General features: G+C 43.0%; 1 protein-coding gene across 1 annotated transcript in view; it reads left to right on the forward strand.

The window, feature by feature from the left end:
* The window catches only part of DOK6 (docking protein 6), a 385,596-nt gene that overhangs the window by 302,619 nt on the left and 58,740 nt on the right, over window positions 1-24,237 (forward strand). The window contains exon 7 of the mRNA XM_070452939.1: window positions 1,013-1,130. Coding sequence (XP_070309040.1) covers window positions 1,013-1,130 — 118 coding nt within the window. The remainder of the gene's footprint in view (window positions 1-1,012; window positions 1,131-24,237) is intronic.

Below are 24,237 nucleotides of genomic sequence, written 5' to 3' on the forward strand. Positions count from 1 at the left end.
CCTCCCCAGCAGACACTGCTGCTGAGTTGCCGCACACCTGAGCATCGCTCCAGGACCTTGCTTCCAACATGTGCGCGTCCCCATCCTTTAAACCAGGGCCCCCCAACCTCTGGGATCGAATGCCTGATGCTCTGAGGTGGAGCTGCTGAAATAACTGTAGAAATAAAGTGCACGATAAATGTATTTGAATCATCCCCAAACCATCCGCCCCACCGCATCTGTGGGAAAATTCTCTTCCACGAAATCGGTCCTGGTGCCAAAAAGGTTGGGGATCGTGGCCTTGAAACCGCTGATGTCTCTGACTCTGGGCTCTTCAGTCTAGAGGCTGGGCAAGTACAGGGTTTATAGGTCTGGGGGTGCAGCCCAACAGACACTCAGACGGGTGAAAATGAAGTGCCATCTTGCGTTTGGTGCTATTTTGGGGTGTCTGTTTCTGACAGGGGTTGCACCTCCATTTTTTGAGTTATTTTACAGTTCAGTAAATTGTAGAACGCTGGTAGTCATGCAGGTAATTCTTGCTTATCGAAGTGCAGATAAACGTGTCTGGTGGAATAGAATGGATCACCGCTGTGGTTCTTCACCCACGTTCCTGACCAACTGTAAGCTCCTTGAATTCCCCTTGGAATGGGTCTTTCGTCTTTTCATTCCCTTCTTAATTAATGAGATTAATTGTTTACAAGTGTTCATTTCATGTTTTTTAAGTCGCGATTTTCCTTACTTAAAAATGATGATCCTTGGGCTTCCCTGGCGGTCCAGTGGTTAGGACTCAGCGTTTTCCCTGCGGTGCCCCCAGGTTCAATCCCTGGTCAGGGAACTAATACCCTTCAAGCCGCCCAGCGCAGCCCCTTCCCCCCGCTCTCCCCCCAAATGATATCTTGAAACAGCATGTTATGCAGGAACCTGTAACAGAGTCTATTATATGTCACTCATATTTAACCCTGAACTTTTTCAAGAGCCGATTTGAATTGAATATCTTAAGTAAAGCCTGAGACACAGTTTCTTTTTCTTTTAGCTTCAGACAAGCTTGACGGAACCCATGACGTTATCCAAATCGATCTCTCTTCCTCGCAGCGCCTACTGGCACCACATCACCCGGCAGAGCAGCGTTGGAGAAATCTACAGTTTGCAAGGCAAGTAGCGCCGGAAACACCCCGCCTGGGCTTCCTGGGGGCGAAACCAGGAGCCACGCCGTTTGCTTTGTATTTGCCCCACTTGCTGCTCCTCCATTTCCGTTTATCTGCTGTCCCCGGCCACAGTGGTACCGTGGCTTTTCTAAAGTTATTATTTCATAGGCCTACGGTAAAAATTATCCCAAAGCTAACCAAGGGCTGAGGAGCCGCTTTGGCGGAGGAGCTGGACTGAAAAAATGATACAAAACATTGTCAGAAGCTAAAAGTAGCTACTACCAGGGTCTGTTTCCTGCTGTGTCTTACAAAGGGTTTCCCCCTTAGCGTCTTTTTGCCATAAGAGGGTTGAATATCTGTTCAGGAGGCTGACTGCTGGCTCCGCAATGAAATGCTCCATGATCTTTCTCATAGTTTTAAGGTTTAGCTGAAGCCTTGACCTGAAAACCATTTGGGAGGGAGCAAGGCAGCAGGAGACGAGTGTAAGTCTGTTGCCTCTGTATTTTTCCTAATGGTAAATGGTTGACTGACTGTATAGACGTGGCTTAGCAGATGAATCAGATTAACAGTGGCAGGTATTTGATCAATAACAGCAGAACTCAGCTTCCACGATTCTCTTCCTGTTTCTTCCCTTCTGTGCTCAATGAATAAACTTCTCCTTCAAATAAAATATTCAGCTGCAAGAAACTAATAACCTACCAAGACAGGAGGAAGCAGGAACTAGGAAAAATAAGGCTTAAAAAAAAAACACACAGATGAAAACTCTCATCAGACAAACCTTTTTTTGAGGTTTGAATGTACGAGGTGCCCAATAAATACCAGGTGAAGGAATAACTGTTATACCCTTCAATGTAATTAGGCACTCAGAATATTCTTCTTTTTATGCATTAACTTTTTCTCATATTAACAACACTAAATGTTTTGAGAGAAAAAAAATGGTATCAAGCAACCTGAGTGGTTATTTTTTCAGCAATATTTGCTTGCCAGAGTTTCAAACCTAGAATAATGAGATTCGATGAGTGGGGATGAATGATTAAAGTTACATTCTGCAGGAAAAAGCAGTCAGAACCATTTTAGTCACTTATGGAAGATAATTGCATTTGATATTTTAAATGAACTGTCTTACCACCAACTTGACTACTGTGTTTAACAGGTTGTGATTATTTTTTGTATTATTTATTTGTATGAGAAGATCTTTAATAGGATAAGGATTAGAGGACTGGGAAAGGGAGGGGAAATGGCTTTGACAGTTCAAGAATCAGAGAAGGTGTGCTGCTCATTCCGTTGGTTCCTTCCAGAAATGCCAGCACTCTGCACTTAAATTGCCAGTTATGATCTTGTAAAATTCATCTTGCTTGTTCCTGAGGTTAGAAATAATTAGAAAATATGCTTTTAATATGAGGTTATTTTTATTTAAATGTAATCATATATCTGTAAATATGCAGTAGAAGAAAGCTAAAAATATGAAATATTCGAAGAAGAAAATAAAAACAATTAAATTTCTAAGCAAAAAGGTGAGATACTACTACAAATAAGTTGTAAATGGGTTGAAACAACTCTACAGATAACTTTCGGTTCTGACGAGGTCTTGGTCTATAATTCCAGCAAATAAAAGACTGTGGTTTTCATGGTAGCATGGAAAATTTTTCTCTGAAGGTATCATTTAGATGGATAACTTCTGAAATAATGTCAAAAGGGCCCAACAAAAAATACCAGAAGGCAGTGAAATTGCTGAAAACATTGCAGTGAGACTTGTTGGAGAACAGCGGTGATTTACACAATTAAACAGAATCAATAAGTGATTAGATATTCTGATTTATCTCACTAATATTTCCAGTTAAGGGTTTCAAATGCCATATTAGTTATGATCTATTTATTTAGATGATTGTGTTGGGGAGGAAAAATGTACCTTCTACCCTTCAGTGTTCTTTGGCTGGTCTAATAATTAAGTTGATGTGAGATTAACAGGAGAAAAATAAATGTAATGGTATACATTATGGATTCCCATGAGACCTAAAGCCAAGAATGGTGGCTGAGGCTTATACAGTGTTCTGAGCTAAGGGAAGGGACGGGGCCTCGGGCTTCCAAGGGCAGAGGTGGGTGGCAAGACAGAGGTGACAAAAAGAGCAGGTGTTTGGTAATTAGATGTTTGCCCTGCCACACAGATCAGTCCTTCTGATAGAAGCTATCTCTGGTAACAGCTCCGTGTCTGAGTCAGGCGCTCAGTCTGGATTCTGTTAGGCAATTAAGCGGGAGATTAAAAACTCTTCCTGAGTCTTCTGGGCCTTGACTGTCTTTGGCTCAAAGTAATACACTTGCCAAAGTGGCATGTTTTAGGGAGGCTCGTTCTGAACCCCTTCAATCTCAATGTCACATTCTTCTCTGGTTGTTGTTTGTAGCTAACAAAAAAATATGCACTGATGAAGGTAATTACTGTAAGTCAGAGAACTATAGACTGTAGTCAATGCAAGTACATTTCACTCTGCTGGGCGTTTATTTTTGTGTTGCATACCTCTTGCCTGTGTGCTCAGCTGTGTCCAACTCTGCAACACCATGGTCTGTAACCCACCAGCTTCTCTGTCCATGGAGTTTTCCAGGCAGAAATATTGGGGAGTGAGTTGCCATTTCCTCCTCCAGTGGATCTTCCTGACCCAGGTATCAAACCCATGTCTCTTGCATCTCCTGTATTGGCAGGTGGGTTCTTTACTGCTGCGCCAGCTGGGAAGCCCAAATAAAGTAAAAGTGAGAAAGTTGCTCAGTTGTGTCCAACTCTTTGCAACCCCGTATACTATACAGCCCATGCAATTCTCCAGGCCAGAATACTGGAGTGCTAGTGTGGGTTGTCATACCCTTCTCCAGGAGATCTTCCCAACCCAGAGATCGAACCCAGGTCTCCCCCATTGCAGGTGGATTCTTTACCAGCTGAGCCACAAGGGAAGCCCAAGAATACTGGAGTGGGTAGCCCAGTGAATCTTCCCAACCCAGGAATTGAACCAGGGTCTCCTGCATTGCAGGCAGATTCTTTACCAGCTAAGGAGATGTTTAAAAAGAGAGAGAAGGAAAATAGGAACAATCTCGTCACCCCTTCATCCCACTAAACTACATATGAAAGTGTGGTGTTTTGCATCTCACTCCTCACTTGTGCTCCTTAAAGTGGTAACACCTCTTTACAAGGAGGGGACATAGTCAAGCAGCTGTCATCACTGATCGTCCAGAGTCAGAGGAAAACTCCAGCACTGGTGGGTGATACATCATCAAGTAAACCGCAGGTAGCAACGAGGAATAAAAATATCATTAGAATCTTTTCACCATACTGTTAGCATTCTCACTATGAAGCTGAGGTCAATATGAATTAAATTCTTCAGGCTTTCATTCAGAAGGTAATGGGGGAAAAGTTAATATGCTTAAAGTTTAATAGATTGGAATTCACTAATAAGCAGCACATGTACTGGAAGTGGAAAAAAAAAATCCTGGTGTGAAAACAAATCCATTCTCTGTAGGACTTACCTATAACTTCGGCTGCCTATCACCCTCAAGACTGCACTGTCTTTGGTTTTACTGTATTCATTTCTGTCATCTACTCTATAACCTTAGAGGCAAGATAGACTTAAAAGATTGACATATCCATACTGACATCCTTTGTTTACACTAATGTCTGGAAAAGAGGTGCAATGAAATCTTCCAGGTTTCCCACTAGGCGCTCAGAAAGAATGAGCTCTTACAGCTTCCCTGTTGGATGTTAGCTCTCTGGAGTAAAAAAAAAAAAAAAAAATGACAAACAGAATAATTCACCTTTAAGTAGCTAAATCCAAGGCTGCTGCTGTTGAAAATCTCTGCCCCTAAATGGCTGTGATGGGTTCTGACTCCTCTTCCTGCGGAGGGTGTTAATAAAGACTTTTCTCAATTTTTAGTGGGCAATCAGGATGATTGATTCTTATTAGAAGGTAGTTTTTCTATGTCTCTAACTTCTGCATTTATGAAAAACATTTCTGTCACAACACCTTCTTGTGATGCTCTTTCTAGTCTCAGGGAACTCTTGGTTCAAAAGTGAAGGCTTAAAACACACCATTTGTTTCACTTGTATCAGTGTGATTTTAGTTCTAAGGCCTTCAGCAGAAAATGTGTTGGGGAAATGAGGAACACTCAGAAGAGCAAAAAGCAAGGGAGGGAGGAAAAGAAAAAAGGGGTCCATAATGTAAGCAAGCACAGGTTCAGCTGCTCGCCGCTCAACAGCGGATCGAGGAGCAGAATTCAGTAGAGAAGAAAGAACTTTATTCAGAAAAGCTGGTGATCTTGGGCAATGGTGGCCTCATGTCTGGAGACCAACTCCCAAGATTCTGCTCAGCCATGACAGCTTTTAAAGGGAAGTGAGGGGGAACAATCTCAGTTAATCATTGAGGCAGGAGGTCAGATTATTCATCATTTTCTTTTGCATGCAAGCCTGCTGACTTCTGCCCATTGTCCTTGGGATGCTGTCTTGCCAGCAGAGTCGGCCTGCAGATTTGCAAAGGGGAAGAAACTAAGGGTAGAGACCAAGCTTCTTTAACTATTAATTATTCCTTCTAAGCTAGGAAAGGAATCAACAGGTTAGGTTAAGCATATACTTGTGTACATGTGCTCAGTCGTGCCCGACTCTCTGTGACCCTATCGACTCTAGCCCAGGAGGCTCCTCTGTCCATGGAATTTTCCAGGCAAGAATTCTAGTGTGGGTTGCCAATTCCTTCTCCAGGGGATCTTCCTAACCCAGGTATCAAACCCTAGTCTCCTGTATTAGCAGGCAGATTCTTGACTACTGCACCACCTGGGAAGCCCTAAGGTATATATTTAGGAAAGCAGAAATCAGGAGCTATGTTAAATGTTGCCTGATGATCTAATCTTTATGATTAAGGTCTAAGGAAACCAGGATGAGCAAACAAAAGGGACAAGGAAGCCGCTTCCAGTAAGGGGGTCAGAGTTTTTCATACTCGATTACTTTACAATATTGTGATAGTTTTTGCCATACATCAACATGACTTTTAATCACCATTACACTTACGTACACGACGGATCATGGAACAGAGTCAGTCGCTTCAGTCATGTCCAACTCTTTGCGATCCCATGGACTGTAGCCCACCAGGCTATTCTGTCTGTGGGCAGCTCCAGGCAAAAAATACTGGAGTGGGTTGCCATTCCCTTCTCCAAGGGATTTTCCTGACCCAAGGTTTGAACCCAGGTCTCCTGCATTGCAGGTAGTTTCTTTACCATCTGAGCCACTAGGGAAGTCCAGAGAACGTTAAATGGTTTGGGGATTTCATCACTCAGAGCTCTGAAGCCTTTAGGTCAAAGGTGAAATGCTGCATTTAACCAAAAAGCAGCAGTATTTAACATACAATGCAGCATTTAAAAAGAAACCTGCCATCGAGTACTAATTTAAAGTAGATTCTGGGAGGAATCACGTTTGCATCAGACATGAAACTGATGTATCTTTACTTACACCTCTTATTTAAAGTGTTCCCATTTTAAACTTAGTAGTAGTAGCCTTAGTCGCTGGGTCATATCCGACTCTTTACGGCCTCACGGACTGCAGCCTGCCAGGGTCTTCTGTCCATGGGATTCTCCAGGCGAGAATACCGGAGCGGGTTGCCATAGAAGACGCATTTGAAAAGCTATCGGGAGGGGTGGCGTTTCTACCACTCTCCGAGAACGGTTCTCAGCCTGTGTCTCAAGGAGCAGCGTCCAGCCCCACCGGCCGGCGGCCCTGGTCCTGCAGTCAGGCTGCCTGCCTGCACAGTGGCCTGTCTGCTGCTTGCTTCGGGACCGTCATTTTCTGGACACCGGTGCTCGCAGCTGCTGGTCCTCACTTCGGTGGCCCAGGGGGAGCCGTGAGATGCTGAGGCTCCTGCACCTGGTGGCCAAGTTTCTGTCTCCACCTGCCGCTCCCCTCTGGGGTGAGTTCTCCCGCAGGCCACAGTGATGGAAGGGGCCTCGAGAATATGGGCCGGAAATGAGCCCCGTGCGCCGGCTTAGGGGACTTGGTGTTACCCGTCACCATTCCCTGATACATTTAATGACATTTTTTGCACCAGTTTTTATGGGATAGGCTGGGACTCATTTTTTAACAGCCTGAACAGCTTTGCTCTTTGAATTAAGGACCATTGGAGGTGCATTTGTAAAGGTGATGACTTTGGAGTTCTGCTTTCATTAACACTGATTAAAACTCACGGGCCAGTTCTGAACGGCCTCGCCCCCGCCCCCTCCGTCTATAATTAGCTCCAGACCCCAGTGTCAGCGCAGCAGCGCACCTGGTCGCACAGAAGGCAGTTAATGTTCGCCGAAAGGGCATCCGTGGCGCCAGTTTCTCCGAAGGACAGGATGCAAACAGGCAATTAGAATTAGAGATAACCTCCAGAAGACAGTAAATAGAGTTCTGGCGGAGACAGGGAGGTAAATCAAAGGATTTACTTACTCGCCGTCGGCTCTGACCCCCTATCCTCCTTTACTGCCCATTCAATTTCGAGTTCGCATGGTTTTTAAATTGCTTCCATCCAGGTCTTCTGTTTAAATTTTCATGATATGATGTTTTCCAAATTGCAAAGTTAATGAAAGCCTCCTGCAGCAAGTAAAACACTCAGAGACATCTGCACCAGTGGGAGAAAGGAACTCGCATGAGCCACGCTCCATCTTCGCAGGGTGTGATCTGCACGTTGTCAGGTGAGTTAGTCTGGCTGGGTCCATGGCAGCCAAATACATCACACGTCTTCCTGAGGGCCCGAGCCTGCCTTTGAAGTTTCTACCACAACCGTTAAAAACAAGAGCCAGTTTTTAGAATCATCACTTTCCATCTATTAAGCCTTCTCTGTGAACATTTATATGGGGCTTCCCCGATGGCTCAGCAGTCAAGAATCTGCTTGCCAATGCAAGAGATGTGGATTCGATCCCCAAGTCAGGAAGATTCCCCACTCAGCATTCTTGCCCAGAGAATTCCGTGGACAGAGGAGCCTGGTGGGCTGCAGTCCACGGGGTCAGAGGAGAGTGGGACACAACTGCACGTGAACACTCACGGCACAGCCTCACCTGACGGAGGGTAAGTCAAGCGGACGGCCTCCCTGGATATCTGCACCCCCAAAACAGACATCAGATGAAAGTGCTCAAAGTATTCTCAGAGGGGAATGTCCTCACTCCACGCACAGTCCATCACTCACTCTCCCAGGCTCCCAGACATTTAGGTATAACTTCATACATCAATGTATTTGTTTACAAGCCTGCTTCTTCCACTAGGCTGTGAGGCAGCAACTTTGGTGTTTTGTTTTGTTTTTATCCCCATGTCGCTGCCAAATTTTGGGGGCTGTCATGATGAAGAGGCTCTACCTGCAGAAGCTACAATCTTGAGTTTGGGAGCTAAGTTAATCGGAGTTTGAATATTTACCAGAGCTAAGTAGTGTGTCTTTGGGCCATTTACTTAATCTTTCTAAGCGTCACTGTCTTCATCTCTAAACCAAGGATAATAGTACCTATTACGGTGCTTAAATGAGATTGTCCACATGAGGCGTAAAGGTTCCCTAGCCATTAACCGTTGTCAATATATTGAAGTAAATTAAATTCACGCTAAGAAGGTTCTTTCCCAGACAGAGAGAAGCATGCTATCCTACTCCAGTTTATTCCACTTTTTTTACTTTAAAATGTTATTGTAGTGTTTCCACTGTGCATGAAGAATTCTGTTTTGTTCTAGGGACTTTATAAAAATCTAGCTTTAAGTAATAGTATTCCAGGAGTGGGACGCTCAAGAGGGAGAGGATATGTGTACACTTATGGCTGATTCATGCTGTCATAGAGCAGAAACCAACGCAGCGTTGTAAAGCAGTTATCCTCCAATTAAAGGTAATTTTTTTAAAGGTAAAATTAAAAGTTAAAAAAAGAAATACATTTCCACCTTCTGAGATTTGAGAAAAACTAAATCTAACTCTAACCTAACCCTAAGTTTTTGATGCAAGAAGAAAAGGCACCATGTCAGGCTTAAGTCTTTGACTTTTTCTTTCCCCCATCAGTGTAAACGAGTCCTTACCCTCTAAGGAGGTGAGCCTCCTCCCAAGTTTGCATCACACAGTCCCTGTGGCCTGAGGAAAAGGGGCCCTGTTTTCCAGGCTGGGGAGTTACAAGACTCCCAAAGGATTCTACTCAGCTCAGTGATGAAGAGGCGAGCCCAGCCTGCCCTGCCCTCCTGCCCAGGATCCACTCTTGACAATTCACCCATCCCGTCTCCTGAGAAACCTTTCTGAGCACTGGGTGCCTCCCCAGGTCCAGCCTCTCTCCCCAGGAAGACCAGCTTTGCTTGATCCCATTATTACCAAGTCGGGTTCATTACGGGGTACATTCTACTGGCTGGACCACAGGTGAAAGGCACGGTTTAGTTAATTAAGTCTAGCACAGTGAAAGCGGAATATAACTCAGTGTGAAATACAACAGTCAGCCACTTAATCCTGGTCTATTAGGTATAAACAGTAGTTACTAAAAGGCACAGAGCTTCAAGATAGTATACTGAATTGGGATAATCTAACAAGGGCTTTATTCAAACAGACTGCTTCACTTTCTGATTCAAACCTGAAATTGAAACTTCAGTTTCAGACTTGAATTAAACCTGAAACTTTGTCTCTCTACTTGATTTTTCTCCATCAAGCTTCCACCATGCAATTTTCTAAAACATAATAGGTAACACATGTAGTTCTATATTGATCAAACTTTTATGGAAAAATATATATTCCATTTTATTCTGTAGGGAATAAATTTGGTACGTAATATTAGCTCAAGGAAATGTTAACACAACCATGACAGAAGGTCAACTGTCTCTGTCATGGATTTGTGTGCATATGCTCAAACATGTATACACACAAACACACACATCTGCACACACACAGACCATTTGGCTCATTGCAGTCCCCTGTTTATCACTTCCCTTGAAATGTACCTATTAAGTGATGCTGCACAAACTAGAAACTGCATAGAAGAATCTTGAGAGGAAAAAAAAAGTTCACTTGTATTTTCTTCCTGATTCTGTTTTCTGTTCTGTTTTTTTAACGTCATCTCTACCTCTTACTCTTCAATTAAATGTATCCCACCCCTAATTCTAGATTTAACATTTATACTTGTTTTTCATCCATTCCCACCCCCCCTTTGCTTTCTTTTGTCTGCCAGAGAATATGACATCTGGAGACTTGATAATGATTGGAGAATAAGAAAAAATGAGAAACATCAGGAAGACATCATTAAAATGATGCATGCGTGCTAAGTCACTTCAGTCATGTCCAACTCTGTGCGACCCTGATGACTGTAGCCCAGCAGGCTCTGTCTGGGGGATTTTCCAGGCAAGAATACTGGAGTGAGGTGCCATGCCCTCCTCCAGGGATGTTAAAATTATACTGCAGAGTTAATGTAAGTTTAAGCTGGAATGTGGCCTTCAGTAAAGTTCTGTCACTTACCCCACTGCTCTGTAAATAGTAGATGCTAATTCAAAGTTTACCACTTCAAGCTTCGAACATCCAGTATTTTAACACACTGAACTGTGGTTGCCTAAGTTTTTTGTTGTTCTTGTTGTTGAATCACTAAGTCATGCCCGACTCTGTGCCCACCATGGACTGCAGCACGCCAGGCTTCCCTGTCATCCACTGTGTCCCAGAGTTGGCTCAACCTCACATCCATTGAGTCATTGATGATGTCTAACCGTCTCATCTCTGGCACTCCCTTCTCCTTCTGCACTCAATCCTTCCCAGCATCAAGGTCTTTTCCAGTGAGTCAGCTCTTCACATCAGGTGGCCAAAGTATTGTAGCTTCAGTGTCAGTTCCTCCAGTGAATATTCAGGGTTGATTAATTTTAGGATTGACTGGTTTGATCTTCTTACTGTCCAAGGCTCTCAAGAGTCTTCTCCAACAAGTTCAAAAACGTCAATTCTTTGGTGCTCAATCTTCTTTATGGACCAACTCTCACATCCATACATGACTACTGGAAAACCATCAGTTCAGTTCAGTCGCTCAGTCATCTCCACCTCTTTGCACCCCATGGACTGCAGTACGCCAGGCTTCGCTGTCTATCATCAAGTCCCGGAGCTAGCTCAAACTCATGTCCATCGAGTCGGTGATGCCATCCAACCATCTCATCCTCTGTCCTCCCCTTCTCCTCCCGCCTTCAATCTTTCCCAACATCAGGGTCTTCTCCAGTGAGTCAGTTCTTTGCATCAGGTGGCCAAAAGATTGGAGTTTCAGCTTCATCATTAGTCCTTCCAATGAATATTCAGGACTGATTTCCTTTAGGATGGACTGGTTGGATCTCCTTGCAGTCCAAGGGACCCTCAAGAGTCTTCTCCAGCACCACATTTCAAAAGCATCAATTCTTTGGCTCTCAGTTTTCTTTATAGTCCAGCTCTCAATTTCGTACATGACTACTGGAAAAACTGTAGCTTTGACTAGATGGACTTTTGTCGGCAAAGTAATGGCTCTACTTTTTAATATGCTATCTAGGTTGGCATAGTTTTTCTTCCAAGGAGCAAGTGCCTTTTAATTTTATGGCTGCAGTCACCATCTACAGTGATTTTGGAGCCCCCAAAAATAAAGTCTCTCACTGTTTTCATTGTTTCCCAATCTATTTGCCATGAAGTGATGGGACCAGATGTCATGATCTTAGTTTCCTGAATGTTGAGTTTTAAGCCAACTTTTTCACTCTCCTCTTTCACTTTCATCAAGAGGCTTTTTAGTGACTCTTTGCTTCCTGCCATAAGGGTGGTATCATCTGCGTATCTGAGATTACTGATATTTCTCCTGGCAATCTTGATTCCACCTTGTGCTTCATCCAGCCCAGCATTTTGCATGATATACTCTGCATATAAGTTAAATAAGCATGGTGACAGTATACAGCCTTGTCATACTCCTTTCCCTATTTGAAACCAGTCTGTTGTTCAATGTTCAGTCCTAACTGCTGGTTCTTGACCTGCACACAGATTTCTCAGGAGGCAGGTAAGGTGGTCTGGTATTCCCATCTCTAAGAATTTTCCACAGTCTGTTGTGATCCACACAATCAAAGCTTTGGCATAGTCAATAAAGCAGAAATAGATGTTTTTCTGGAACCGTCTTGCATTTTTGGTGATTCAACGGATGTTGGCAACTTGATCTCTGGTTCCTCTGCCTTTTCTAAATCTAGCTTGAACCTCTGGAAGTAAGTTCATGGTTTACATACTTTTGAAGCCTCACTTGGAGAATTTTGAGCATTACTTTGCTAGCGTGTGAGATGACTGCAATTGTGCAGTAGTTTGAACATTCTTTGGCATTGCTGTTCTTTGGAATGGGAATGAAGACTGACCTTTTCCATTCCATGGCCACTGCTGAGTTTTCCAAATTGGCTGCCATATTGAGTGCAGCACTTTCACAACATTATCTTTTAGGACTTGAAATAGCTCAACCAAAGAGAAATTAAGGAAACAATAGCATTCACCATTGCAACAAAAAGAATAAAATACTTAGGAGTATATCTACCTAAAGAAACAAAAGACCTATACATAGAAAACTATAAAACACTGATGAAAGAAATCAAAGAGGACACAAACAGATGGAGAAATATACCGTGTTCATGGATTGGAAGAATCAATATTGTCAAAATGGCTATACTACCCAAAGCAATCTATAGATTCAATGCAATCCCTATCAAACTACCAACGGTATTTTTCACAGAACTAGAACAAATAATTTCACAATTTGTATGGAAATACAAAAAACCTCAAATAGCCAAAGTAATCCTGAGAAAGAAAAATGGAACTGGAGGAATCAACCTGCCTGACTTCAGACTATACTACAAAGCCACAGTCATCAAGACAGTATGGTACTGGCACAAAGACAGAAATATAGATCAATGGAACAGAATAGAAAGCCCAGAGATAAATCCATGAACCTATGGTCACCTTATCTTCGACAAAGAAGGCAAGGACATACAACGGAAGAAAGACAACCTCTTTAACAAGTGGTGCTGGAAAACTGGTCAACCACCTGTAAAAGAATGAAACTAGAACACTTTCTAACACCATACACAAAAATAAACTCAAAATGGATTAAAGATCTAAATGTAAGACCAGAAACTATAAAACTCCTAGAGGAGAACATAGGCAAAACACTCTCTGACATAAATCACAGCAGGATCCTCTATGACCCACATCCCAGAATTTTAGAAATAAAAGCAAAAATAAACAAATGGCACCTAATGAAACTTAAAAGCTTTTGCACAACAAAGGAAACGATAAGCAAGGTGAAAAGACAGCCCTCAGATTGGGAGAAAATAATAGCAAACGAAGCAACAGACAAAGGATTAATCTCAAAAATATACAAGCAACTCCTGCAGCTCAATTCCAGAAAAATAAATGACCCAATCAAAAAATGGGCCAAAGAACTAAACAGACATTTCTCCAAAGAAGACATACAGATGACTAACAAACACATGAAAAGATGCTCAACATCACTCATTATCCGAGAAATGCAAATCAAAACCACAATGAGGTACCATTATACGCCAGTCAGGATGGCTGCTATCCAAAAGTATACAAGCAATAAATGCTGGAGAGGGTGTGGAGAAGAGGGAACCCTCTTACACTGTTGGTGGGAATGCAAATTAGTACAGCCACTATGGAAAACAGTGTGGAGATTTCTTAAAAAGCTAGAAATAGAACTGCCATATGACCCAGCAATCCCACTTCTGGGCATACACACCGAGGAAACCAGATCTGAAAGAGACACGTGCACCCCAATGTTCATCGCAGCACTGTTTATAATAGCCAGGACATGGAAGCAACCTAGATGCCCATCAGCAGACGAATGGATGAGGAAGCTGTGGTACATATACACCATGGAATATTACTCAGCCATTAAAAAGAATTCATTTGAATCAGTTCTAATGAGATGGATGAAACTGGAGCCCATTATACAGAGCGAAGTAAGCCAGAAAGATAAAGACCATTACAGTATACTAACACATATATATGGAATTTAGAAAGATGGTAACGATAACCCTATATGCAAAACAGAAAAAGAGACTCAGATGTATAGAACAGACTTGTGGACTCTGGGAGAAGGCGAGGGTGGGATATTTCAAGAGAACAGCATCGAAACATGTATATTATCTAGGGTGAAACAGATCACCAGCCCAGGTTGGGTGCATGAGACAAGTGCTCGGACCTGGTGCACTGGGAAGACCCAGAGGGATGGGGTGGAGAGGGAGGTGGGAAGGGGGACCGGGATGGGGAATACATGTAAATCCATGGCTAATTCATTTCAATGTATGACAAAAACCACTGCAATGATGTAAAGTAATTAGCCTCCAACTAATAAAAATAAATGGAAAAAAAGAAATAGCTCAACCAGAATTCTATCACCTCCACTCGCTTTGTTCATAGTGATGCTTCCTAAGGCCCACTTGACTTACATTCCAATATGTCTGGCTGTAGGTGAGTGATCACACCATCGTGGTTATCTGGGCCATAAAGATCTTTTTTGTTTAGTTCTTGTGTATATTCTTGCCACCTCTTCTTAATATCTTCTGCTTCTGTTAGGTCCATACCATTTCTTTATTGTGCCCATCTTTGCATGAAATGTTCCCTTGGTATCTCTAAATTTCTTGAAGAGATCACTAGTCTTTCCCATTCTATTGTTTTCCTCTATTTCTTTCCATTGATCACTGAGGAAGGCTTTCTTATCTCTCCTTGCTATTCTTTGGACCTCTGCATTCAAATGGGAATATCTTTCCTTTTCTCCTTTGCCTTTTGCTTTTCTTCTTTTCACAGCTATTTGTAAGGCCTCCTCAGACTGCCATTTTGCCATTTTGCATTTCTTTTTCTTGGGGGATAGTCTTGATCACTGCCTCCTGTACAATTTCATGAACCTCCATCCATAGTTCTTCAGGCACTCTGTCTATTAGATCTAATCCCTTGAACCTATTTCTCACTTCCACTGTATAATCCTAAGTAATTTGATTTAGGTCATACCTGAATTGTCTAGTGATTTTTCATACTCTCTTCAATTTAAGTCTGAATTTTGCAGTAAAGAGTTCATGATCTGAGCCACAGGCAACTTCTGGTCTTGCTTTTGCTGACTGTATAGAGCTTCTCCATCTTTGACTGCAAAGAATATAAACAACCTGATTTTGGTTTTGACCATCTGGTGATGTCCATGTGTAGAGTTATCTCTTGTATTGTTGGAAGAAGATGTTTGCTATGACCAGGGTGTTCTCTTGGCAAAACTCTCTCAGCCTTTGTCCTGCTTCAGTTTGTACTCCAAGACCAAACTTGCCTGTTACTCCAGGTATCTCCTAACTTCCTACTTTTGCATTCCAGTCCCCTGTAATGAAAAGGACATCTTCTTTTAGTGTTAGCTCTAGAAGCTCTTGTAGGTTTTCATAGAACCATTCAACTTCAGCTTCTTCAGCATTACTGGTTGGGGCATAGACTTGGATTACTGTGATATTGAATGGTTTGCCTTGGAAATGAACAGAGATCATTCTGTCTTTTTTGAGATTGCATCCAAGTACTGCATTTCGGACTCTTTTGTTGACTATGATGGGTACTCCATTTCTTCTAAGGAATTCTTGCCTACAGTAGTAGATATAATTGTCATCAGAGTTAAATTCATGCATTCCAGTCCATTTTACTTCATTGATTCCTAAAATGTTGATCTTCACTTTTGCCATCTCCTGTTTGACCACTTCCAATTTGCCTTGATTCATGGACCTAACATGCCAGGTTCCTATGCCATATTGCTCTTTACCGCATCAGACTTTACTTCCATCACCTTCACAGTCACAACTGGGTGGTGGTGTTTCTTTGTCTCTTGTCTCTTCATTCTTTCTGGAGTTATTTCTCCCCTCTTCTCCAGTAGCATATTGGATACCACTGACCTGGGGAGTTCATCTTTCAGTGTTCTATCCTTTCATACTGTTCATGGGGTTCTCAAGGCAAGAATACTGAAGTGGTTTGGCATTCCCTTTTCCAGTGGACCACATTTTGTCAGAACTGTCCACCATGCCCCGTCCATCTTAGGTGGCCCTACATGGCATGGCTCATGGTTTCATTGAGTTAGATAAGGCTGTGGTCGATGTGATCAGATTGGTTAGGTTTCTGTGATTGTGGTTTTCATTCTGTCTTCTCTCTGACAGAGTTAAGGATAAGAGGCTTATGGAAGCTTCCTGATGGGAGAGACTGACTGTAGGAGAAACTGGGTCTTGTTCTGATGAGCGTGGCCATGCTCAGTAAATCTTTAATCAGATTTTCTGCTAATGAGCAGGGCTGTGGCCCTCCCTGCTGTTTAACCTCAGACCAGACTATGGTGGAGGTAATGAAGATAATGGTGACCTCCTTCAAAAGGTCCCGTGCAGGCAGGTTGGTGCCCCCAACCCTGCAGCAGGCCACCGCCAACTCAGGCCTCTGCTGGAGACCCCTGGACACTCGCGGGCAAGTCTGGGTCCATCTCTTGTGGGGTCACTGCTCCTTTCCCCTGGGTCTTGGTGCACAAGGTTTTGTTTGTGCCCTCCAAGAGTCTGTTTCCCAGTCCTGTGTAAGTTCTGGGGGCTCTATTGTGGGGTTAATAGTGACCTCCTCCAAGAGCACTTAGGCCACACCCAAGGCTGCTGCACCCAGAGCCCCTGCAGCAGGCCACTGCTGACCCGCACCTCCACACGAGAAGCTCAAACATTCAAAGGCAGGTCTGGCTCAGTCTCTGTGGGGTCTCCTGGTGCACACAAGGTTTAGTTCGAGCCCTCCGAGCTTCTCTGGAGGGTATGGCGTTTGATTCTAAATGACATTTTGCCCCTCCTACTGTCTTGCTGGGGCTTCTCCTTTGCCCTTGGACGTGGGGTATCTTTTTTTGGTGGGATCCAACATTCTCCTGTAGATGATTTCAGCAGCAAGTTGTAATTTTGGAGTTCTCACATGAGAAGATGAACATACATCCTTCTATTCTGACATCTTGTGATTATATGGGCCTTTGTCAGCAAAGTAATGTCTCTGCTTTTTAATACACTGTCTAGGTTGGTCATAGATTTGCTTCCAAGAAGCAAGCATCTTTTAATTTCATGGCTGCAGCCACTGTCTTCAGTGATTTTAGATCCCAAGAAAATAAGTCTGACACTTTTTCCATTGTTTCCCCATCTACTTGACAAGAAGTGATGAGACTGGATGCCATGATCCTTATTTTTTGAATATTGAGTTTTAAGCCAGCTTTTTCACTCTCCTCTTTCACCCTCGTTAGTGCATAAAGAGCTTGAAGATCCCGTTACGTGTGTCCCTTGAGGCAGAATGGGGACCTGTCCCAAGGCAGCACTGTTGTTTCTTGACTGCTCTTCCCTGTATCTGCATCATCTCCCTTCCCTGATTAGCAACTGTTCACATCTGCCCTTTGGAACTCAGGGAAGGTCAAGAGATTGCAGTCTGTTTCCTACAAATGAGAAATGGGGGACACAGAGTCTTCAGTGCCCAGGAGCCCCACAGGGTCCTGCTGGGTTTCCCTCTCCATCTCCCTATCCTTCTGTATGTGTGTTTAACCTGCCGTTGTACCATAATTCATTTGACTTCATATTTAGGAAGTTCTTCTTTGGTTTTCTTCCCAGTAAATGATGTTAGTGGCCCAGCAACTTCTGCCTTCAAAGTCCTTCAAACCTGATCCTGACCTTTTCTGTCCTGTGAATCTACATTTGACATATTTTTCATATTTTCATGTTTGTAAAAAATCATCTGAATCCAGTGATAGCATCCTGTTTGTGGTTGGCCAGCTCCCTAGCTGCAGCTGGGCCCACTACTCCCAGATTATAATAGGAGTCAGGTCAACTCAAGTTTGCTACTTGTGATAAAATCGGCTTTTGCTTACACAGGGAAATATTTTTAAGTCATGTCCCTTTCACACCAGCTGTAATGAGGCCTTGCATGCATGCTAAGTCACCTCAGTCATGTCTGACTCGATATAGCCCTGTGGACTGCAGCTTGTTGGGCTCCTCTGTCCATGGGGTTCTCAGCAAGAATACTGGGGTGGGTTGCCGTGCCCTCCTCCAGGGGATCTTCCCAACCCAGGGATTGAACCCGCGTCTCTTATGTCTCCCTGCATTAGCAGGTGTGTTCTTTACCATTAGAGCTACCTGCGAAGCCAGAGCATCTTGTTTACTGTACTATTACTAGAAAAAGAAAATATATTATTTTTATCTGAATTATATAAAAGATTGTATAATTGTATAAACAATAGGACATGAAAATGTGGGCCCCCCATCTTTACATATGAATAAATAATAAAATATGAAACATTAATATATTAATTATATAATGTATTAACACAATACATTATAATACATTAATATATGGTAATATAACATATAATATCCTATATATGATATTATATATTTAATATCAATATATTACTTAATATATTTAAACATAAATTTAAACTCCTCTTGCCCTCAATCTTTCCCAACATCAGGGTCTTTTCCAATGAGTCAGCTCTTTGCATCAGGCGGCCAAAGTATTGGAGTTTCAGTTTCAGCATCAGTCCTTCCAAGGAACACCCAGGACTGATCTCCTTTAGGATGGACTAGTTGGATCTCCTTGCTGTCCAAGGGACCCTCAAGAGTCTTCTCCAACACCACAGTTCAAAAGCATCAATTCTTCTGCATTCAGCTTTCTTTATAGTCCAACTCTCACATCCATACATTACTAACCAAAGCCTTGACTAGACAGAGCTTTGTTGGCAAAGTAATGAATGTCTCTGCTTTTTAATATGATGTCTAGGTTGGTCATAACTTTCCTTCCAAGAAGTAAGCATCTTTTAATTTCATGGCTGCAATCACCATCTGCAGTGATATTGGAGCCAAAAAAAATAAAGTCAGCCACTGTTTCCACTGTTTCCCCATCTATTTGCCATGAAGTGATGGGACCAGATGCCATGATCTTAGTTTTCTGAATGTTGAGCTTTAAGCCAACTCTTTCACTTTCCTCTTTCACTTTCATCAAGAGGCTCTTTAGTTCTTCTTCACTCTGCCCTAAGGGTGGTGTCATCTGCATATCTGAGGTTATTGATATTTCTCCCAGCAATCTTGATTCCAGCTTGTGCTTCCTCCAGCCCAGCATTTCTCATGATGTGCTCTGCATATAAGTTAAATAAGCACGGTGACAATATACAGCCTTGACATACTCCTTTTCCTATTTGGAACCAGTCTGTTGTTCCATGTCCAGTTCTAACTGTTGTTTCCTGTTGGTTATTATTTAGTGCTATTAAAAAAAATAAAATTGTTTTCCAAAAGAAGAGTGAAGCACATAGTCTTGGTGGGTAAGCTTGACCGTGATGTTTTGTCCTGTGACTCTCTCTAGATTTCTTGCACAAAGGATGGAAGGTGTCACTCACCGTCTGTTCACAGGACACTTTTATTTGTAAAATTATCGCTGACTTGAGGTAAACCAGCTCAGTTTTACCAGGGCTAATCAGAGATACGTTGTACATGTACATTTACGTTGTAAATGTCAGTGATGCTATGCTTCACTTATCTAAACTTATGATTATGCAGAGAGAGCAAAACTATAATATAGGTTTTTACCTACATAATATACCTATGGGCTTCACTGATAGCTCAGCTGGTGAAGAATCCACCTGCAATGCAGGAGACCCCAGTACGATCTCTGGGTGGGGAAGACCCCCTGAAGGAGGGCCTGGCAACCCACTCCAGTGTTCTTTGGCTCCCCTGGTGGCTCAGATGATAAAGAATCTGCCTGCAATGTAGAAGACCTAGGTTGGGAAGATCCTGGAGAAGGGCATGGCAACCCACTCCAGTATTCTTGCCTGGAGAATCCCCATGGACAGAGGAGCCTGGTGGGCTACAGTCCATGGGGCCACAGAGCCGGACACGACTGAGTGACTAAGCACAACTCAGCAATATACCTATATGATATATAGATATAGGATACTTATATATAACAAAGGTTTTTACCTATATAATATCTAGGTATATTACATATAGGTAAAATTATGAAAAACACTCCATTACCCGTGTTACTAAATAGATATTTTTTATATTATGCAGATAAATGCCTCCACTACAGATGGAGAAGCTCAGCTAAAAAGTACACTTAACATGACAATCAATGGGATTATACAATAATTGTCACTTTAGTTGAATTTTGTATGATTAAAATTATCATGTTGAGTTATACAAAAAGAAATAGTTTGGAAGATAAATTTCTAAGATGGTGACATTTCCTCTGTCAAAAGCAAACTTATCAAAATAAAAATGACCTTTTCATCTAAATGACTACCTTGACATGGTCGTTACCTTGGAAAGAAAACTTTGTTGTAAACAACTAAAATTACATATTTTCTTTTCTTTCCTTTTTTATAAAGAGGTGACGGGGCCCCACCTGTTAGAAGAGTTGGTCTCGGTAGCCATACCCCCCCCGTGTTTTACTTTTTTTCTCATTTATTTATTTGACTGTGTGGGTCTTAGTTGTGTATATGTGCTTCTCTTTAGTTACGGCACTCAGACTTAGCTGCCTGGTGGCGTGTTGATCTTAGTTCCCTGAACAGGGATCGAACCCCTTCCCCCTGCCTTGGAAGGTGGATTCTTAACCACTAGACCACCTATAAAGTCCCAAATAACATGTTTTCTAACAGAAAAGAGATATTTCATTAAAGAAAAGGAGTTCTTTGCAAAATTGGACAGTCCATTATTCACATTTGTGATATGGAATTTTCTTAGGATGAATAAGAGATCAGAAAGAATAATGTAGCTGTTTTATTATGGTCCAGAATTAATAAAGCATCTTAATTACAATGGGGAAAAAATGGAAACATTATAGAGAGAATGGCTTCTCTACGGTGGCTGTGTTGGTAAAGAATCCACTTGCAAAGCAGGAGACCCAGGTTCAATCCCTGGGTGGAGAAGAGCCCTTGGAGAAGAAAATGGCTACTCCAGTATTCTTGGCCTGGAGAATCCCATGGACAGGGGAGCCTGGCAGGCCCATGGGGTTGCAAAGAGTCAGACATGAATGAGCACGTGAGTGTAGAATAGATGCACAGAGACTAAAAAATAGACATTTTGAAGAAGTGAGCTCCTCTTTTTCTGTCTACGTCTAGAGAAATTTTTTTTAAACCTAGAGCTATCTGGAAATTTCATGTGTTTAATATTTTCTAAAGCTTCATTCATCTCCCTGAAGAAGCTGCACCAGGAGGAAAGAGCAAGTTTTGTTTTATTGATCCATTTCTGTTTTTAAAAATATACTACAATAGGTCACAAATGATTTAAAAGAAACAAGCTTGTTATTCATTCTCACAGTCCTTAAGAGTTTGTTACTATTTTCACATTTGTAGATTTTCCCATTTTCATTACCTTACTTTTATCTAGTTTCATTTTGCTAAAAAAAAATAAGTACTTGGGATTATTTCAATCATTAAAATCAGTAAACTTTGATACTTTGCAGACATTTATTTATATAAAAATCATATATTAATATATACAGAGTTGAACCACATGATGTCCATTTTTGTAGTCCCAAAGCAATTTCATATCAATCAACCAAATTAGAAAACTGCAGAGATCTGAATGTACAGCTTGATGATTTTCTCAACATACCTGTAACCAGCGGCAAGATCAATACACTTGTTTTCTCATCGTGTTTATTTGTCATGATCGGGGGCTACAGCATGCTCTGACAGGGTGCTGGCTTTATTTGTAACTCGTGAACGTTCAGAGCTGGGCTGTGGGCCTCCATTAGCACTCTCGCCCTTGTCCACGTGGAGGCGAGAAAGGCCGGGAGTCCGTGTGCAAAGAGGCAGATTCACACGGACCTCTCAGGTTTTACTTCTGCCTGGGGTCACATTTTCGTGCGGCCTACTGTCCAAAATCAGTTGTTTCATATACTGTATCTGCTTTTTTTAGTTGTTTATCATCAGGAAGTGGTCTTCCCTGGTAGCTCAGCTGGTAAAAGAATCCACCTGCAGTGCAGGAGACCCTGGTTTGATTCCTGGGTTGGGAAGATCCCCTGGAGAAGGGATAGGCTGCCCACTCCAGTATTCTTGGGCTTCCCTGGTGGCTCAGCTGGTGAAGAATCCACCTGCAAAGCAGGAGACCTGGGTTGGGAAGATCCCCTGGAGGAGGGCATGGCAACCCACTCCAGCATTCTTGCCTGGAGAATCCCATGGACGGAGGTGCCTGGCCAGCTACAGTCTGTGGGGTCGTAAGAGTCAGACACGACTGAGCGACTAAGCATGCACAGCACCAGGAAGCGAATTTAGCCCATTCCTCCATCACTGCCAGTAGTGGGACTCTGGGCTCTTCTACTAAATGACCATCTAAAAGGTGGTTCCTGTATCACTCAGAACCTGTTGTCAAACTCTTCTGCAGAAGACAGCCCCGTGAGCAGAGGTGAGGGGGTCTGGGTCCCTAGAGGGTCTGGGGGGAAACCCAAGTCAGCCCAACCGAGGAGCAAAGGATCTTTTGAGTCTCACCTTGAAAAGTTATAACTCATCTCTATTCTCCTCCCTTTTCTGTCTATGTGTATTTTAAATACATTCAGCTTCAAAGTTACACTTGCTTCTGAAGGTATCCATACCCTGGTTCTTGTTTACTTACTAGCATCCCTAAGAGTGTTTTTTTAAGCTTTTTACTTTATATTGGAGTTTAGCCAGTGAACAACACTGTGATGGTTTCTGGTGAACAGTGGATGGACTCAGCCGTACACACAGGCACCCGTTCTCCCCAGACCCCCCTCCCATCCCGGCCACCACCTGACGTTGAACAGAGTTTCCTGTGCTCTTTAGCAGGTCCTTGTTGCTGATCCATTTTCAATACAGCAGTGTGGACATATCCATCCCAGACTCCCCAACTATCCTTCCCTTTCTGCCGGCCACCAAAAGTTGGTTCTGGAAGTCTGTGGGCCTCTATTAGAGTATTTCTGAAGAAAGCGCTGAGTCACCAGCACCTCTCAGAAGCTCTCCAAAGGCACAGCCTTCCTGACCCCACTACGTGGACACGGGCTAAACAGGAGAGGACCCCGTCTGCAGTCCTCAGATCTCTAAAGAGCAGCACCTGCCTCCTACTTCAGTTTTCTCGGAAGTGCTACCCAGTTTTAGAATAACCGAAGGTAACTGGGTCTCCTCTGAACTGAGTGTCGTGGAGTTCTCTTCACAGAGCAGGTTAACCAACCCTCCAGGGAGCAGAACCACACCAGACCAGGGCATGCACCCATGTCAGCAGGAACGTGGGGGTCTCTGGAGCCCCCCTCATCCCTGAGCAACCGCCCAGCTCGGACACACGGAGTCATGACGGACTCCTGTGCGGTGGGCCCAGCGGAGGAGTGCAAACGGCTGCTGGTCATGAGAAGAGATCGGGGGCTCCGTCCCATTTACGCTGTGTGGGGGGACAGAAGGGCAGGAGGGGGGGTTCCCCGTGGTCCGCAGCAGATAAAAGTGAAGGAGCAGGTGGAGATGCCAGCATTAAAGTCACATGAAGCACAGGATCCATTTAAGCTTGGTGCTTCTGAATAAAGCTGCCCAAGGGGTCCTCACTGATCATCTGGGACACAGGCCAAAGGGGCTGGCGTGAGACACCGCGCCAGGGCAGTCAGAGTGTGGGTTGTGGTCACCACGCCTCCTAAATGCACCTGTGTCAGCAGCAGTGACTGCCAGGTAACGAGGGTGGAGCCTGCGGCCAGAAAGGCTGTCTCCTTTACTTCTGTGATGTCCTACTTTGTCAGTTAGGAGAGTAAAAAACTGGTTTCACTTCTGGCAAGGTATTCATAAGTACAGAAATAACGTAACTCATTACAACAGATGGAGTCCCTCTCTTCCACTCACTTGAGCCTGCTTGGAGTGCCCAGTATATCTTACAACAGGAAAGAGCAACATTCGATGCCATTCTTAAAGGTAAATAATGTTTTACTATTTTTAAAAGTTGCCAAATCAAAACCAAGCCCATCTATTTTTACAGACATGATCATAAAAGTCCAAGTGTGTATGATGATTGTGAAAAATGAAGGCAGTACTGTTCTCACCCCGATTCTGAATTCTCTTCACTAGAGTAGTACTTATTGATAGAATTTATGTAAATTATTATGTCAAATAAATAACATATTTATATAAACTGGTT

The sequence above is a fragment of the Odocoileus virginianus genome, chromosome 22 (assembly GCF_023699985.2).
Source record: "Odocoileus virginianus isolate 20LAN1187 ecotype Illinois chromosome 22, Ovbor_1.2, whole genome shotgun sequence".
Classification (NCBI taxonomy): domain Eukaryota; kingdom Metazoa; phylum Chordata; class Mammalia; order Artiodactyla; family Cervidae; genus Odocoileus; species Odocoileus virginianus.